Raw genomic sequence first — 19,678 nt, forward strand, 5'->3', positions numbered from 1 at the left:
TCTACTATTATGTGGAGAGTCCTGATATAGAAATCCATTTATGATTCAGTCACAAAGACAGACACTTACTGTACATATACTGTACATGAACATACACACACGCACACGCGCACACACACATCTGTGGCAAACCTCCCAAATCCATGCTCAGCTTTTTAATTTATGCAATATTTGTTATCATGCTACTCAAGTTTAATGTTCGTTTATGGTTTTGTGTTTGCGCGTGCGTGTGTGCGTGCATGCGTGCGTGCGTGCCTGCGTGTGTGTGTGTGTGTGTGTGCGTGCGTGTGTTTGTGTGTGTGCGCTTGTGCGACTGTATGTGTGTTGTGTGTGTGCAGTGTGCACATGTGTGTGCGACTGTGCACGTGTGCTTGCGCGTGTCTTTCAAGCGCAGACATAAAGAGGACCTCTCTCATGGGTCTTGGTGTGTTTTATCTTCGCAGACAGTCTGTTTAACACTCCACTCTTTGTGTCTCCCTCTCTCCCTCCCTCCCTCCCTCTCTCTGTCTCTGCATCGCTCTGTTTATCTTCCTCTCTTGGTCTGGCGTAATACAAAGACAGATAGGACAATGTGAAGACTGATGCATGACTTTGAAACAGTGTTCACTTCAGATGCACATCTTTCTCTTTTACTGGCTCCAGGCTTACAGGGAAATTTTTGTGTCTTGTTGAGTTTCTATGATCATATTGATGTATAATTACTACTACTCTCAGGAAAATTATTGAATATATCATCTTGGGTGTCATCGTCATAAAGTTTTGTTGTTATAATAACACATGCATGCACGCACGCACGCACACACACACACACACACACACACACACACACACACACACACACACACACACACACACACACACACACACACACACACACACACTAGACATGTTTCAAACTGCAGGGTATGACTATTGATCAATCTGTCTACCTGCCTGATTGTCATCCGTCTGTCAGTCCAGTCTACTGTGTATTGTAGATTGATTTATACTTGCATGTGAGCCAGTGTTGCATGACAAAGATAGCTGATCTACAAGCTCACATATCTGTCACAATGTGATGCACAATGAGGCTTTAAATTGTGTAATGTCACAAAGCCACATGATTATATAGGCTGCTAGTGCTACCTAAAAAATAAACGGCTGGCCCAGACCGGCCTGGACTGGACTGGACCGGCCGTTCCGATTTCCCCAATGGCCAGCGCGTCGCTGCAATGAGCTCATAGATCTGCTATTGTTGTTGCACAATACACCAACCAACGCGCAACCAAGTGCAACCACTCCTAGAACCAGCAATGTCCTTCTAACTTTGTGGTGCAACCACTCCTAGAACCAGCAATGTCCTTCTAACTGCGTGGTGCAACCACTCCTAGAACCAGCAATGTCCTTCTAACTGTGTGGTGCAACCACTCCTAGAACCAGCAATGTCCTTCTAACTGCGTGGTGCAACCACTCCTAGAACCAGCAATGTCCTTCTAACTGCGTGGTGCAACCACTCCTAGAACCAGCAATGTCCTTCTAACTGCGTGGTGCAACCACTCCTAGAACCAGCAATGTCCTTCTAACGGCGTGGTGCAACCACTCCTAGAACCAGCAATGTCCTTCCGTCCATTCCTATGTCTCTCTGTCTGTCCGTTTAGGGTACAAACAGGGGGCGCTGTTGCATCACTCACTTCAGACAGGTCTGATTATTGAGGGACGCTAGCCCCTAGGTTTAATGTTTGTCTTTAGTTCAAAGTTTGTTGACAACGTATTGACAATGAAGGGGAAATGTACGTCATATTGTCTCTTTATTGGTAATGGCGTTTAATGTTTGTGTTTGTTTTACATCATCACCATTACATCACCTAATCAACATGAGTTAGACTTTAATATATTAGCGCCCCTCACTTCACACGGGTGTGATTCTTTTTTAATTAACGCCCTACTTGATTCCTCTGTCTACACCATCACATTTAATGTAATTATCAAAAGTAGCAGATCTGTTATTTTTGCTATTTTTAAATTTAAAAAAAAGTGGTGATGTGCTATTAAAACCAATTGCCAGTACACCAGTCCACTCCCACTCCATACACCACATGGAGTGGGTCACGTGTCAAAAGCCTTTTGGAGGTCCAGCTTGACCATGCCGCAGTATTTGCCAGCATCCACCTTGTGTTTGATGTGGTCACTCAAATAGAGGAGGCATGTGTCAGTGGAGTGGGATGTTCTGAAGCCAGATTGAAATGCGTGCATTAATCTTTTTGTGGCAAGATACTTTTCAAAATTTCAACCTGTTCATAGACCATCACTTTCGAGATGGAGCTAATAATAGAAATAGGGCGGTAGTTGCCGGGGTCTAATTTGCTCCCTTTCTTGTGCAGGGGGGTTACTTTGGCCAGTTGGAAATCTTGGTGGACCTGTCCCTGTTTGATGGAGAGGTTTATTATGTGGGTGATGATTGGAGCTATAGAGATGGCCGAGTCTCTGAGAAATTTGGAGGGAATATTGTCATGGCCAGTGGTCTTGTGGGGTTGAAGGGCACTCAGTTTTTTAAGTACCTCCTCAGTTGTCATCTTTACAAACACCTAGATTTTTGTAGAAGGCTTTGATGTGCTCTACACCAAAGCGCAGATGTGAAAGCTAGGATAGGCAAGGCAAGAACATCATTCCTACTCCTCATGAACATCTGGTGCTTAGTCTAGAGAGATACAACAACAAACAAAAATAAGAATATTTAACTCCAATGTAAAATCAGTCCTGCTTTATGGGGCAGAGACATGGAGAACAACAAAGACCACAACAAATAAAGTGCAAACCTTCATCAATAAATGTCTCAGAAGAATCCTGAAAATACACTGCATTTTAGAAGTTCAGAGCATTTTTTTGTCTCTGGCTTTCACATTGCAGTCAGAATGTCCGAACCATGGCTCAGAGCGGGTTTTGACCCTGATGGTTCTCTAAGGAGCCATGCTGTTTAGTACTGATGTATATTTGGTTTTGAAGCCAAGCCATGCTTCTTCGACTAGTGGGTTCCTGAGCTCATCAGACCAATCCAGATTATCCAGTTCTTGGTTAAAGGCTCACAAAAGTAGGTTTTGAGGTCCCTAGATATGACTGTTTTGTGACAGCCGGTCTTTAGTTTTTGTTTTTTGCGGGTACAGAAAGTCATACAATTATCGCTAAATACAATAACCCCTTTCTTGGAGTACTGATTTAGCATTTTTTTAAAGGAATTCAACCCACACCGTTTCAATTCCATCATGCTGCAAGTCAGTACGAGTAATCTACTGTATTCAACATACATGCAAAACCTCCTCCATTTCTGTTTCTATCATTTATGACTATTGAGTAATCATCTATTTCAATCTCAGGGTCCTTGATTGATTCATCGAGCTTGGTTTTACTGAATCTCAATATGTTAGCCTTACCGTTTAGGAATATTCCTCTAATTTCGGCCAATTTGGGATAGAGGCTGTTAAAATTCAGTGAATGAATTCGGTAAATGAATACCCTTGGTGTTGAGGATTGAGCTGTTGATGTCAGCAGTTGAAAAGTATTCGAGATCGATTGAGACTGGAGACAGAGTGGGGGTGGGGGTCAGTCCATTGACCAACAGTGGCGCTATGTTTGTGTTAATCTGGATGTTTGCTAACGGAGCAAACAGAGCAGATATTGGAAGTCAGCATTGAGAACACATTCACAACTGCTTGCAAGTGAGCGCACGCACACACGCATTTAAGTTGAACCTGCAGTTCTCAAGTTTGCACTTCCTGGGAATGCACATGCATTGTGATGTAGTCGGCCCGGTAATAAGTAACAACACCAGGTAATAAAATATCAAAGTGTGGATTAGACTCCGACTATGCAAAGAGCTGGATCTTGGCTGATCAATAAACATCTGTTTGTAAACCAGCACACAAGATAGTGCTTGTTGAAACCTAACTGTCCCGCTTGCATAAACAAAACATGCTTGGTGGGTTATTATTGTTGGATGGTGTCCCGTCTTATCTTAATGAAGTGTGGGCTTCTAGACTGGCAGGCGGCCCAGGAGCATGCAGTACTGATGTGTGACTTTCTGCTGCGTACGCTGCTGGTTCCAGCTCAGCCTCATCAGCAGACACACACAGACCATAGCTATAGCAAGAAGACACAGTAAGAATGTGTCTTTTTCTTAAAAAAAAAAAAAAAATGTACCGCTGTTTGTTTTCTTTTCTCTCCCTGCGAGATACTGCATTACCTGTACTGCCGTCGGTATGAACAATACAAATTAAAAGGGGGAAAAAAAGGCCAGAGTTAGATTTATGTACACTGAACGTTTTTGCTTTGTGCTCAGGGTACACCTGAATGGTTGAGAAGATACTCTGAAAGTGTTGAGAAAACGGCAGGGATAGACAGAAAGACAGAGAGGTAAAGGGAAGAGAGCACGATGAGAGAGAGAACAAGAATGAATGATTATTATGTGGTAATAAAACCTGCTGATCTACAGTACAAGCTCATACAGTAACTCATTGCACCGTGCCACAGTGTGCAACCAAGTATAAATCAGGCATTATAAGACGAATCACTAATGTTTCTGCATCTTTGGAGAACAATGGCATATCATAATGTGTGTGTGTGTGTGTGTGTGTGTGTGTGTGTGTGTGTGTGTGTGTGTGTGTGTGTGTGTGTGTGCATACGCGTAGCCTACTTATGTGTCTTGTGTGTATAAATCTTGTGTTGTATAGGCCTTACTATACAACACTATTGTATACTATTTTCTAAATAAGTATTTTCACTACTTATTTTCTTCTAATTTACGGAATTTCTTTGATTTTTCTTTTATTTCTTCATGAAGTTACTGAAGATTTGTTTTTATTTTTGTTTCATTCATTAAAAGCTTTTTTTGAGAATGTTTTTTGAAAATGTTTGGAGATAATAAACCAAATTGATGGGAAACAGAAACCAAGGGGACCCATAACGACAATGTGTCCAAGACCCACAAATGGGTCCCGACCCAGTGTTGGGGAAGCAGTGCTCTAAAGGCCACTGTCCTGCCCTGTGTGTGTAGGTGGGTTGATGCTGATCTCCGCGCTGGACTTTGAGCTGTGCAGGGAGTACTACCTGTCAGTGGAGGGCAGCCGAGGGAAGTCCACGCTGACTGACGTCACCATGGTGGTCATCAACGTGACGGACGTGAATGACAACGCGCCGGTGTTCGGCCGCGGAGACTACAGCGTCGACATATCGGAGGCTCTGACCCCTGGAAGTCCCGTTGTACAGGTATACACACACACACACACACACAGCATAGGATCTGACACTGGGCTGGTACGAAACGATGATATACACACATCATACAGCACGGGCACACACATGCAGTTATCTGTGTGAACATGTCACTTGTCACCTGTCGGCTCAGTAACACAGAGAGATAACATATACTAATATCACAGCTGACTGCTCTCCCGGTCACTTGCCAATACTTTGTTATCACATCATTTGTGTGTGTGGAATAGAATAGAAACCGTGCTTTCCTCACATTCCTCACCAGGACATGATAATATAGCTACAGTAGCCTTCATCCTGTGTATGAAAATAGCTTGAAGTTGTTCCTAAAAGTATCGTCGCCAATGCTAACACACTAAGAGCAGTATCGTCATCTCCTCTCCTCTCTCTCTAGGTACCAGCCAGTGACCTAGATGGTCCAGTGAACAACTTGCTTCGTTACTCCATAGTGAGCGGAGACCCTGAGCAGCAGTTCACCATCGACTATCGCACTGGTGAAATCACCGTCCGCACAGCGCTGGACAGAGAAGAGGTCAGTGTGTGTTTCCCATTGGACGCGGTAGAGGGCATTCATTATTTCGGAGCAGGTACTTAAATGCACTTGATTTCACTGCAAGGGAACTTGAGCAAATTAAGGGAACTTGAGCGAATTGGAATCAACAAAACAATACAATTGACATTGTGAGAAGGAAAATAATAAAGACAGTTTGAAAATGTTTTACAAAAAAATTTGAAATAAAAGAAACATAAAACAAAGAAAAATAATGAACCCTCTCCAACCCCTCTCCTCCGATTCTCAGACACCCCACTACTCCCTGACGGTGAAGGCAGCTGATGAGGGCAACCCCCCGCTCCAGACAGCTGCCCTGGTGACGGTCATGATTTCAGACGTCAATGACAACCCACCTGTCTTCTCACAGGTCAACCACAATCTGATACTGCAGGTAGGCGTGATTAGACTTGCAGGTTAGAAGTTCAATCCACCACCTTTCCCTGGCTGCTCCCTGAACGCATTGTTTCCCCATTGGACTTTTTACGTCCAGCCGGCCACCATGACGTCTTTGCATTTTATGATAGAAAAGCCATGTAGACCACTGCATTTAAGTAACGGTCAACACACAAGCAAGAGAACTCTGATACCCAGCATCCACTGGTGCATCAGCCGCTCTTGCACGCAACAGCTCTGATCTGAATGAATGAATTTTAAAAACATCTGCAATGGTGTGTCACTAGGAATCTGGCCGCAGCGAGAGTGTGGGGTATAGTATGGCACAGTTGAAAGTACTGAAATATTGTCACCATTCACTGGCATTCAGTGGTTGTCACAGAACAGTGCGTGCATGCGTGCGTGCATGCATGCGTGCGTGCGTGCATGCATGCATGCGTGCGTGCAAAAACAGAAATCTAGCAGCCCCTAGAGGTCATATTTCTCCTTACAAACAACATAATCAACAGGGGAATTTCCCTAACAAGACATTCATAGCTAGACTGGTGATTCTATAGCCCCAACTAGAAATGCACTCTGTCGAGGTGCCAACTTGCGCCTTGCACACAAGTAGGCCATACTTGTGCGCAAGCAGAGCGTGCAAGTACTGCTACTAACTAAACTGCTTTTCTAAATCCTTTATACCCGTTATTGACCTTATACCAACCCTGAAATGTACCTTAGTTACGTCACCATCAACAGCCAATGAGGGACCACCATTCTTACCCACGTACCTTAGTTACGTCATCAAGAATGGTGGTCCCCCATTGGCCGACGGAAAACACTGACATATGCACACCGACATGCAGCCGATTACGCAAGTAATAACCTTCATATACCTACTGTGCCACCTCCTCTATGTGTGGCTTGAACTCTTTCTTTCTTTTCATCTTCCTATCTCTCTTTCCATCTCTCCCCATTTCCATCGCTTGCCCTCTCTCTATCTCTTCTACATGTCTATCTGTAAAGACCCGCGCACACGCACGCATGCATGCACGCACGCACTCACACACACACACACACACACCTTTACACACAATGAAAATGTTGCTGACCCCAAAGTGTCTGCTCCTCCCCTCGTTATTATTTAAAGTGTGGCGAGATGAGATGGAGACGTGGGCAGAATTTGGATGCAGGGGTTCTGAACAGAGGAGATCAAAGGGCCCGTGGGTGCGTAGTTAATTCAGCTGTGGGTCTCACTGTTGTTACGTAGCTTGCTCGCTCAGGAGGCCTATGAGCGAGTCCAGAGAAATGCAAGGTGAAAGAGGATTAAACAACTCATGATGAAATAATGGGAATGATGGACATCGGTGGGATAAAACAGCGGTTCCTCAAAAGTGGTTAAGCTGCTAACTCGGTGGAACCCTCTCAAGGACCCTAGGCAGGCACCACTCTGACAACCACTGGTTTAACGTGGTTTAAAGCGTGCAAGTGGAGCATAGACTGTCAAAACGAATCTGGACGAAATGAGCCCCGTTGGTTTCTACAGACCCGAGTTCAAATCCACCATCTTGGAACTTCCAGTCCCGAAAAGCAAACAGAAATAAATCCTATTGGCTGTAAGGGCAGTGAGGGCGGGTCTTCACTCAGTAGAACCCGTAGGCTCTAGAAGAGAACCCGTAGACTAGAGGCTCTAGAAGCACCCTACTTTCACTATTTTTGTCATTATTAAATGGGCTCATAATGTATTAAACAACGCATATAATGATAATTGAAAACAAGCTATTTATGAAAATGTTTACTAAGGTTATAAAAATCAAGTGTAAAGTCCGGCTAAAACCGCATTCTCTTGAATGCAGTGTTAGTTTTTCTGCAGCCAGCAGGAGGAGAAATAGTGACATCTGCTGGGCCATTAATGAGAACTGCAGGGGAAACGGCTATTCCTTGTTGGCCTCATTTTATAAAAGTGGTTGCTTGCCGCCTCCCGAGTGAAGATGAAGAAGTAAAGTAAATTACTGAAAGCAAACTCATCTAAAGTATAGGCCATATGGAAGGCATCCTGGCTGCACAGCCAGCAGCAGGCTTTGTCCACGTCGTCTTCAGGTGACGGGCCGTTGAACACTGAGAGAACTAGAGAAGAGAGCTCGATAGGGGAGAGAGAGAGAGAGAGAGAGAGAGAGAGAGCGGGCCATCACACTGTCGTGAGGCAATTGTCTCTGTGTCTGCTGCACCTCTGTGTGTGTTTGTGTAAATGTGTTCACGCACAATCGCACATGTACATGCACGCGTGTGTGAGTTTGTGTGTGTGTTGCCTTCACGTGCATCTGGCACAGCTTTTAGAAAGCTGTTATAACTAATCAGCTGCCATTCGCCAACAATTACATGTCCTTCTGCCTGTACCCCCACGCCTCCCCCCCTCTCTCTCTCTATCTCTCTCTCTCTCTCTCTCCCTTTCTCTCTTTACCTGCTGTTGCGTGCCAGCCCCAAAAGTGCGTCTCCCTCAGTCCGAGCCAGTGTAGAAATAACTATTTGCTGAGCCAAACGCTGGCAGTGGCGTGTTGATAAATGCAGACCCCAGTGATCCGGGCTCCATCTGCTAGTAGTAGCCCCCTTCTCTCTGCCGTGTGAGAGCGAGCAAACAGACGCTGCTGTATTATCGAGGCTGGGGTAGAGGATCGGTTGTGAAATCGCCGTCTGTCAATATCACATGCCTTTGTATGACTCTGGTAATGCATAGCCTACTTAATTACTTTGTTAGAATCTAACAAAGTTAGAAAGAAATCTAACAGTTAGATGATGACATCATCGTAGAGAAACATTTTGCAGAGACAATAAATTATCTATTTTCTTTGGTTGAGTTGAGTTGAAAGAGTTTAGCTCAGAACGGGTTATTCTGGTTGCCATTTTCCTGCCTACCAGTAGGCTAGTAGGCTATAGTAGTAGGCTGGTATAGGCTACATTGTCCAGCCTCACTGTGGAGACGTATACCATTGTAGATATAAAATAATTAAATAAACACTGTATGGTTTGGGTGTCAGATGACAAAATAACATAAACTTGATACCCTAACTTTTCCATTCCACCGCGGGCCATCAGAATTATGCTTCCGTTGTACCCTTGCAGTGTGTTGACTGTCGGAGATATCAAATAATTAAATACACGCTGTATGGTTTCTTTGATCTGGGTGTCATCTGACAAAATAAGTAAATAACATAACCTTCAGCAACATTCCCAGACCCAAACACATTGCTCTGCTCTCTACCTGTCCTCAAACGAGTATGACAGTGTAATCAAAATCCCTCCCTGGTTCCATAAGGATATGTGTCCACATGTATTCTCGTCAAGTAAGATGTTGAGAACTGTTTTGATGTGAGGGGAGGGGAGGGGAGGCGGTTCAGATCAGAACACCCGAACATTTCCTAACGGCGAATAATAATAATAATAATAATACCACTGTCGATCCAGAGCCATAGAGTAGAAGAGTTGTCAAAGATCAAAGATAGGAGAGATGGAAAATGGTGTACTGAAGTGACGGTATACACACCAGCGTCACTGACAAGCAAACTTACGAACTACAGACTGGCAGCCAAGTAGCATAGCATCCTACTAGCCTACATGTAGGCAGTAAGATGGCGCCCAAATAAACCAAAATCCTACCGAATCCTACCGAACTACGCTCTCCCCCTATAGACCTGGAGTTCTTCAAGTTTTCAACTTGTGATTTATTATCTATGTAGGATCATAGGATGATGTCCTTGCATAGAAATTAATCATTTTACATCTATACGTCCTGAACTAATGTGCATCTTTGATCCAGTGTGTGAGGTAATGATGTGAGAATAAGACATGTGTATATGTGTCCTCCCCCCACCCCCCTCCCGAGACTCTAATTGATAGTAGCTGACAAAGATGCCCATATACTAAATTGGAATGTATTTAAATGAGGTATTTTCTTTCTTTTTGGCCTTTTTATTTTTAGCTTCATCTTTTAATAGAACGATGACTTTGGAGCTGCCCAGTATGACCAGTGTGGTTGTACTATTGGTCAGTGGAAATTGTCCAATCAACTCCATTGGAATACAGTAGTTGGAGGTTAAGCTTAATCTCATTAACTTTGTCCATTCAGATTTGTCCCTGTCGATCCAATAATCTAATTCACAGGCCAGCTCCTCTAAACTGTGCTGCTGCTGCTATGCCCAACGTCACCGTTTTATCTATAGACATTTTGTGACAGTCATTGTGGTAGTGATTTGGCACTGTGTGGTACAGTATGGTAGCGTACTGTTGGGTAGAAACTTACATTTCAGGAAATTTGGCTTGGCCAAAGAACTTGGCTTGCAATGGATTTAGCCGGGGAGGCACAGGCCCAAACTTGAGGACCTGTGGTGTCATGCCGTACTTTTTATTTGTGTTTTTTCTATTGATTTGGTTCTATTCATTTTTGTATACCACACCATAGACAAAACCTATCCTTAGGCCAAAGGCCCATTCTAAAAACGCCTTCTAAATCCTGACTGAAAAACGTATATTTACTTAACTTAACAATTTTTTATTTAATATATATTTTTTAAATTTTTGAATACTGTACATACTGTACAGAACCGCAAAATGGGTTCCCGGCCTGAATGGGTAAAACACTAAAAGGGCTTTCCACCCAGAATGGGTTCATAAGGCAACGTTTTCCAAATTTCATCATGCTTTAAGTAGCATGTGTCAAACTAGGGGTTTTTCATGATTCTGAATCCATTTCAAGCTTTAGCTTTGCACGAAAAACACTCCTTGAAAACAGCCTTACCCGTCATCACAAATGTGATGAGGTCAGTACATTTGGCCGAATGGCTGATTACATACATAAAGTATTCAATCAATCAATCAATACAATCAATAAAATACAATCAATCAATACAATTTCTACTTTTGCGCGGCACTCTTACACTCTCACATGAAGTATAGGGCATTATCCTGAGTTTAAAGAAAAACACATAATAAGTTGAAACATGGATATACAATGTTTCTGCCCAACAGCAAGCGGCATAATCTTCTGCTATGATATCATCCAATCTCTCTCTATTCCAGGAGGGTGAGTCAGTAGGCAGCAGCATCCTGCAGCTGGTGGTGTCTGACAGGGACACCCCCCAGAACGGGCCCCCCTTCTCCTTTCACATCGTCAGTGGCAACGAGGACCGTCGTTTCAACGTGGACCAGGGTGGCCTGCTGTCGCTCGCGTCTCCACTCAGGAAGAGAGTGAAACCACAGCATCAACTCAAAATACAAGTAAGCAGAGCAACACTCCCACCTGTTCAGAGTTCAGAGTAATTGCTCGTCTTCATTGTAGCTACTGTCAATTCTTCCGTCGTGGCATAGTTTGTTGAAACAGTGGTATCATAATTATGATGATCATTATATGAAATAGGTGACAGACAGCGGGAACCCACCCCTCTCGTCCATCTGTGTGGTCAACATAAACGTCACAGAGCAGAGCAAGTATCCTCCCTCTGTTGTGCCTTTGGAAGTCTTCATCACCACCACAGCGGCCGCCAGCAGCGAGCTGTTCGCCAACCGAGTCATCGGTAAGCTCCACGCCTCCGACCAGGACCTCCAAGACATCCTGGTCTACAGCCTGGTCTCCGAAACTCCCGAGGGGCGGGGCCGCTTCTCCGTGGACGCGGCGGACGGTAAAATCTGGGCAGACGAAACCCTGGAGGCGGGCTCTTACTCGCTCAACGTCAGCGTGAGCGACGGGAAGTTCAGCATCTGGACAGCAGTCAGAGTGCACGTGTGGGCGGCGGAACAGAGGGCGCTGGACTCCGGGCTGACGCTGCGGCTCGTTGGGATGTCCCCCCAGGAGTTCCTGGGAGATCACTGGAGGGGCCTCCAACGCACCCTGGGGCTTTCCCTGGGCATACCGAGGCAGGAGCTGCACCTGGCTAGCCTACAGCAGCAGCTAGCTAGCTCCCCGGCCTTGGAGGCCTTGCTGATATGGAGGCCTCACTCTGGGGTCGCTCAGCCACTCCCCGTCCCTACCACCCGACTGGCAGGTGAGCAATTTAGCTGTAGTTTATTTTCTTTTTCCCTTTTTATCACCCCTCCCTTACTTCTGTTCAGAAAAAGCTGAAATAGACATTTGGATAGCTTAGACAGATTAGGGGTGGCACAGCAGGAAGGATTTGATAGGATTTGATCCAAAATAGAAAGGATATATGGATCCAGAGAGTGTACAGTATGTCACTTTTTCATCACTAACCATAAAGGATATCTATAAATAGTGCTTTGTATAACTAGTCCCACGTCCCACTGGGAGGAGACCTCGGGGCAGTCCAAGGCTCAGTTGGAGGAAACACATCAACTCACTGGCCTTGGAACGTCTCTGGAAGTCTGGAACACTCTGGTGGAGCTGTTGCCGCCGCGACCCGACTACGGATAAGCGGTTGAAGATGGATGGATGTATAACTAGTTTAACTACTTTAATATTCATATTCCATTGCACTTCCCTTTATTTATCAGTAAAAATGTTACAGTAGTTATAACTAAGATATGCAAGGAACTCACAGAAAAATTTGATTTTAGACATTGCTACTTTTGAAATATTGAGCGATAAGCATCAGCTATAGGCACATGTGCACACACACACACACACACACGCACGCACGCACGCACGCACGCACACACCCGTTGCAGTAAATAAGTTTGCCCGGTGTTGTTGCAGGCATCATGTCTGACATGGAGGATTCCCTGGGCCTGAACATCCAGAGAGTCAGTCATAATGGCTGTTTGGATGCTGGCTGTCCTCCTCGAGGCTGCAGGAACGTTGTTCGGCTAACTGGGGAGAGGCTGAACCATTACGCAACAGCCAGAGCTGGCTACATCACCCCGCAACATGTCTGGGAGAGTGTCTGTCCCTGTAATGGTAGGTGTGTGTGTTGTTGTGAGCTGTGTGTGCGTGCAATTGCATCCGTGTACACTTCTCCATATGTTTCTACTCTGACTAGATGTTCCACCACCACATATGTTTGGATGACCACTCCTTTGCTATGATCAAACCAGTTGGAAAGCATTTATGCATCGATTCAGACCAATGTCAACACAATGTCTTATCCAAAATTGATATGGAGCTCACAGTATTTTCAAGTGAACCACCATATGCATGCAGACATCTCTCCCGGGTCTCCCCCTTCCTAAGCGTCTTCAGGGATTTGTACTGACATTCCTGTGGGGATTAGGCACAACAGAAGTACAAAAGGTACTCATCTTAATCTACGGGCCCTGCATGACATTATCTGCTTTACCTGGAGTTGCTCTCTTGGAAGTAGATGTATTCAAGAGATGTTCCATTCACCTAAGTTATCGCCTCTGTATTTTGACTATACCGGATACTTCTCAGGCCTTAAGACACTTAATGAATATTTGATAAGGAGCTACTGTGCGTGAGACACAACTCACAGGTATGGGGAAGAAAGAGACAGATTTGGGGAAGGAATAGAAATCTACACACACACACACTGATTCAATTCTGAAAATTGCAACACGTTGCATCATGGATGGACCATAAAGTGATTAAACGCAATCACATAAACTCAGTGGTAGATGGCCAAGAAGCACTTGGAAAGGACCTCAGGTTTATTGAGAAAGGTGGTTGTTTAAATTTTGTGGTGAGCTGTAGGTGATTAATTTGGCCTTTTCCAGTAAAAGATCAAACAAAACAGGAGAAATATATATTTTTCCTACAGTGCTTTGACTGCGTGGCTTTGAGATTTAATTTACTCTGCGTTTCATCTCCAGACTCGGCTGTCAGATTTGATGGAGATAGAAAGCAAAGACAATAGTGTTACATTGACGAATATAGACATCTAAGGATTTGCCAGTGGAAAGTTTGAAATGGGACAAGTTATTGCAGATACCCTGTCTACTTAAAAAGAAAAACACAGAATGGCGAGCTAAGTCTATAATTATTCAGTCCAAGCCCTCCGAGCAACTTTCAACCCAACAGCGTTTCTATTGTAACAGGTGGCATGGATTGTGTTAACACAAAAATGACATATGTCAAAAAGTCTGGTTGCCGTCCTTAACCTTTGTATTTGCTGCCCTTAAACCTTTGTGTTTATTTGAAAAGGCAGCAGATCTCCATGGCTGACACTTCTATTGGTTTTCAGAGTCGGCAGTGCGGTTGGACGGTCAGGGCTACTTGAAGTACCTCCACCATATGGACGAGGACAGCCAGGGGTTCCGGCTGTCCCTGAGGTTCAGAACCTTCCAGGAACAGGGCCTCATCATGACTGCCAACGGCTCCACAGACTGGGGAACCTTACAGGTATGTCTCCTCTGCATCATGACAGAAGGTTTTTTTTTTTTTTAGCCCTGAAAATGTATTATACAACAACCATTTTCACCTGGACCGTTGCTGCTGTGAGGAGTGTTATGACCAATTTATTGTTTTGTCGTACAGCGGTGTCAGACCGTGTTGCATAAAGCAGGCCTTAATGGGAGCATGGTATGACACGTGGCATCGGATCTGTCACAACTGGGTCTGGTTACAATATCTGGTAAGGCCACAAATTGGTTAAACTACAGAGCTACCAACCTGCACACATTTTGTGTACCAACCACGCAATTCTAGGTGTCTATACGCCTAGAATTGCGTGGTTGGTACACAAAATGTGTGCAGGTTGGTAGCTCTGAAACTACCACAAAGCCTCACTTTATTGCCATGGTGCACATTAAAATCCGGTGTTAATTTAACTCTAATCATTTAAAAAGTAAGGGTTCATTTGGGTCACTGCATTCTCAGAGTTAAATTAAGAAAAAAGCAATCTCCTTTTTTTAATGCCAAGTAATGAAAAGTGACAGCTTTGGAAAAGGACCACAAAGTCAAAACAACTAAAGCCGCTGTCTTCAAATATCCCACAACCCTGATGGTTCTCTCTTGCCAAGTCCCACGGATCACCACAAGGAAGAATATCAATGCATGCATCTCTGGGCAGTGTAGTGTTTCATCTGGTTATTTCTAAATGTCTGATTGCATATCAGACATCCCAGGCTAATCCCCGCTTGCCTTGAAAAAGGGGGAACATTCCTGGACAGATTATGAAGAAAAAAACCCCCAATGATACCGGTCTCTCTTATCAAATTATTTGCCCCTATTTTGAAGTTAATCAGCTCATCGGTGGTGACCTTCTTACTTGTTGTGATGAGTGCTGGCTCTGCGTGCATTCTGAGTCGCGTGTGCCCTTTCCATCAAAATCCATGGCAACGGTGGGAACGGCACTTCTCCTCCTAGGGTCTGAATGAAAAGCTTGCGGCCTCTGCAGATTCATCAATGTCTTTATTTTTCTCCCCCCATTCACTGAAGGAAGAGAGGAATCATCTCGGTGCCAGAGTACAAGGTCTTCTGTAAAACATTAAAGGGGCCTAGTTTAAACAGAATAATGAATCATTGTATTCTCTGAGAGGCATGAATAATTCTCCAAACGGATGGAGGAAAAAAAAGGCAGATCTGGACTTGAAATTACACGCAATGCCTCCCCTTGTGGGTTTTTCCTCATTTTGTGACATCCAGGCACTCCCCCGATGGATAGAATGTTCATTGATTTTGACGCTGAGAAGCATCAAAAATGGCATTCATCCCCCGTCCCGTCCCCCCACCCCCTCAAGGTTCTACCTCTTGGGAGTTTAGGATCTTGGTTTACCATGTGCGTGAAAGTGTGCCCCGCCTGTTTCTTTCGGGAGGGAAAATTGCTTCAAAAGGAATGGCTAAACATGGTCATCTGAGAACCCCCCCCCCCATCACCAACCTATTCTTTGCAGTCACTTCATAGTGACGTCCTCAAGATACATGCCACAATCCACCCCCCCTCCCTTGAGAGGAAGGCCCGGCATGCACACCTTAATTCCTTATCAACTCCCGCATCTCATCAATATGCAAAGTTTACAAAAGAGAGCGCACAATTAAGCCCAGACCTATTTGCTAATTCATGTGTGTGTGTGTGTGTGTGTGTGTGTGTGTGTGTGTGTGTGTGTGTGTGTGTGTGTGTGTGTGTGTGTGTGTGTGTGTGTGTGTGTGTGTGTGTGTGTGTGTGTGTGTGTGTGTGTGTGTGTGTGTGTACGTGCGCGCGCACACACATCTTCCATCACGTTATCACCTTTGAAATGGAAATTGTGAAGCCGCATGTGAACGATTGAGGCGCAGATTGAGACGCAGGGAAAAAAGGGAAACACCATTCTTTCTGTGCAGTGACAGCTCAGATGTGGAATCATCAAGGGAGAGCGGCTCCAAGACGTGGCGGTGAATGCAGATGCACAAGCATACAGTTTACATACTGACTACATCACACGCATCGCCGCATGTTTTGCCGGGCATCATTATTTGCTACTTCCTCAGTCGCGTTGTACAAACATGACTTGCATGTCATTTTGTTTACATTTAATCGTTGAACAGACACTTACAGTACGTACCCAGTTACAACTAGAAAGGTACAATTCTGGGACAAAGTGTGCTTGCACCGACCACACTTAGCTCGCTAAGTACAGAATGATGATGACATATGATGATGATGTATTGACCCACATGACGTCAAAAAAAAAAAAAAGATTATACGGAATAAAGTTAAGTGACGTCAGTAAAAAGGAAGGAAATAAAGTCGGGCAATTACTATAGTCTGGTTGCCAACTGCAACCAGCTCAGCATTAACTATTTACCATTTATTGCAACCACACTTCATTGATTTAGACACTTCAGCTCAGGATTAACTATTCACCATTTATTGCAATGATATTGCTATTGCATTTAGTTTGGCGGTGTGGCTCTGCTCATGTGACATTACAGATTACCTGTGCAGCATACTGTACACTATAATCTGAGATCACAAACCCTCAGAGCGGAGCATACGATAAAGATATTACATCAACAACATAACACCTTTCAATTGCATGCCATATACACCACATATCACATAGATACCACCATATCACATTATAATCACAGAAACCCATTAACGGAACTAAATGCCACGGGGGGAGGAGGCCAGGGAGGTGGAGGGAATTTCAACGGTGACATCTGTACATCTGTGTCAGCCAGGCATGTATAGAGTGAACACAGTGAATAGCTTAAAATGACTGCCTGATTGTACTGTGGCTGTGTGTGAGTTAGCTTGACGCGAATGAGAAACAGACAGACTGATTTGAGGGAGTATGTATGAATGAACTGTTAGCGATTGAATGAGGGGGTCCGGGGAGAGATAATTAGAAGGTAAGCCTCCTGCCTTCTGTGCCTGTAATGAACTATCGCTATATGCTGAATTAATGAGCAACTAGGATTTGGTGTCTCTCCTCTAGGACATTTATACAGGACATGATCCTTGTGTGGATTGAAGCGGTGGCCTTCTATTTACTTAACAGTCCGTCTCTCTAACCTTTGGTCCACCGTGCTTCCACACATTCCGCTGTCCCAATGTGTGCCTGAGACAGCAGGGGTGTGTGACGCTCTGTGTTTGACCACACATGTGCAAAACGCTGCCATAGTCTTACACATACATACTCCACTTGTCTCAGTGAATCAACTCAGACATTACTAATTGATGGTAAAGTACAGTAACTGTCGATGCTTACATGGACAACATGCATCATGCATTGTGGACACAATCGATGACCCGACACTGATACAACTCTATTCATATAGCGCATCTCTGCTTCATCGGAGACAGCCGTGAATAATTGAACATTAAAAAGAACATAGAGAGCGGAGATGATTTGGGACACTGGTGGACTGACCGGCATTTGAACTGGTGCTTGGAGTAGACAATACTAGCCTGGAAGCACTGCCACTGACACCGTTAAAAGAAGTCCACTTGAAAGAATCCAGCGGGAATCATAGACTCGCCAGGGCCTCTCTCCACCCTGTGCCAAAAGCAGACGCCAATTTCACACCACTTCATGTCAAATGAAGGGAAATGTGGAAAAAGTAGAGTGGCACGACGAGCTAGACGTACCCCAGTCCTGTCATCTTTGAAACGTGAAATTTACAGAAAATGTTTAATTTTGAGTTTCCCCCCACTGGCAGTGGCTGCTCCTGAGTCCTGACACATCTCTGAGGCAACTTAACCATGTAGGTCTTACATAGGCCTAATTTGTTGCATGAGGAATAGCAAAGAATGCTGATATAAAGGCTCACGATGCACAGCGACCGTTGTGAGCTTGTTGATCTGCAGTGTTTTGATATTATTGAAGTTTGTGCAATTATGGAAAATGTACTTTTCTTTTTAAAACCTGCACCCTATTTTTAGACCCATTTGTTTTCGACCGCAAACGAAGGCCGAGTGTGAAAATGACTGGAACTGGTCCATTTGTCCCAATTTTAAAGTACGGTAATAGCAACTTAACCAGCAGTGCCGCTTTGTCCTCTTTGCTATTATGCTTCCTCTGCTGGAACCTCACCAAACTCATTCATCACCCCAGCGGTGTCTCAGCAGTTGTGAAGAATCAAATATCACACACTGGCAGAGACCGTACAAACAACCTGCTGGTTCCTCTGTCAGAAAAACGAAACAAAATAATGACACAAAGAATTTACTTTGTAGATCATCTAGCTTTGCAATTTTTTGCATTTTTCAAACATAATCACTTAGACTCAGTAAGTACACCATGTTGAAAGTGGCTAAGCTCTGACACACACTCACACGCACGCGCATGCGCGCGAGCACACACACACAAAATATAAGTAGTGGAGTAAGTACAATATTTGGATCCGAGATGTAGTGGCGTACAATTAAAAGTATTTGGAAGTACAAATACAGTACTTAAGTAAATGTACTTGTGTTTTGTCAATGTTACTTTTCCACCACTGGTGAGGAGGCTCACTCTCCTGCAGCAATTAAGTGAATAGAACCAAGGAGTATCAATAATGCATGGAGGGAGGGGGGGGGGGGGGGTTACGGTAAAAGCATAGCAGGGTCACACAGCCAATTTGCCGTATATATGCTGTGTGTGTATTTTAATGCGGGGGGGGGGGGGGGGGGGGGGTGCAATGCAGTACATGAAAAAATGTACTGCATGCAGTAAAAATATTTGAATAGCCTACAGTACATGAGAGGAGAGTGAAATTCTCCTGAGAGGGTGTGTGTGTGTGTGTGTGTGTGTGTGTGTGTGTGTGTGTGCGTGTGTGTGTGTGTGTGTGTGAATGCATACGTGAGTTAGTGTACTGTAAATATGACATGCGGGACTAGTAGACCGTGTTAATATTGAATGAGATGGTGACACTGACCGGTAGTTTTTAGTACTGTGAGAGAACGTTGGACAGCATACTATAATGTTTAATAATACATCTACAGTATATGGATACTTTTGTTCACTTATTGGCGTTTATTTCCTGCACATTTACTGAAAGCGTAACGATATGAAAATGACATGTCTGCAAGCGACGCCACTTGCATTCTAAACGTATACATACATACATGTTTAAAATGGGTGTATAAATGTGGCATCAGACAGAGATGAGGCGGCCCATTACAATAATGGGCC

The 19,678-nt window shown here is 44.3% G+C and overlaps 1 protein-coding gene across 2 annotated transcripts in view; it reads left to right on the forward strand.

The window, feature by feature from the left end:
* Positions 1 to 19,678, forward strand: part of fat2 (FAT atypical cadherin 2) — a 101,808-nt gene that overhangs the window by 64,549 nt on the left and 17,581 nt on the right. For both annotated transcript variants that reach the window (XM_083786018.1, XM_083786019.1), the window contains exons 17-23: positions 5,027 to 5,238; positions 5,639 to 5,776; positions 6,045 to 6,188; positions 11,246 to 11,443; positions 11,583 to 12,207; positions 12,876 to 13,076; positions 14,320 to 14,477. In XM_083786018.1, the coding sequence (XP_083642144.1) occupies positions 5,027 to 5,238; positions 5,639 to 5,776; positions 6,045 to 6,188; positions 11,246 to 11,443; positions 11,583 to 12,207; positions 12,876 to 13,076; positions 14,320 to 14,477 (1,676 nt within the window). The remainder of the gene's footprint in view (positions 1 to 5,026; positions 5,239 to 5,638; positions 5,777 to 6,044; positions 6,189 to 11,245; positions 11,444 to 11,582; positions 12,208 to 12,875; positions 13,077 to 14,319; positions 14,478 to 19,678) is intronic.

This window comes from Protomyctophum parallelum (genome assembly GCF_964188405.1).
Source record: "Protomyctophum parallelum genome assembly, chromosome: 16".
Taxonomy (NCBI): domain Eukaryota; kingdom Metazoa; phylum Chordata; class Actinopteri; order Myctophiformes; family Myctophidae; genus Protomyctophum; species Protomyctophum parallelum.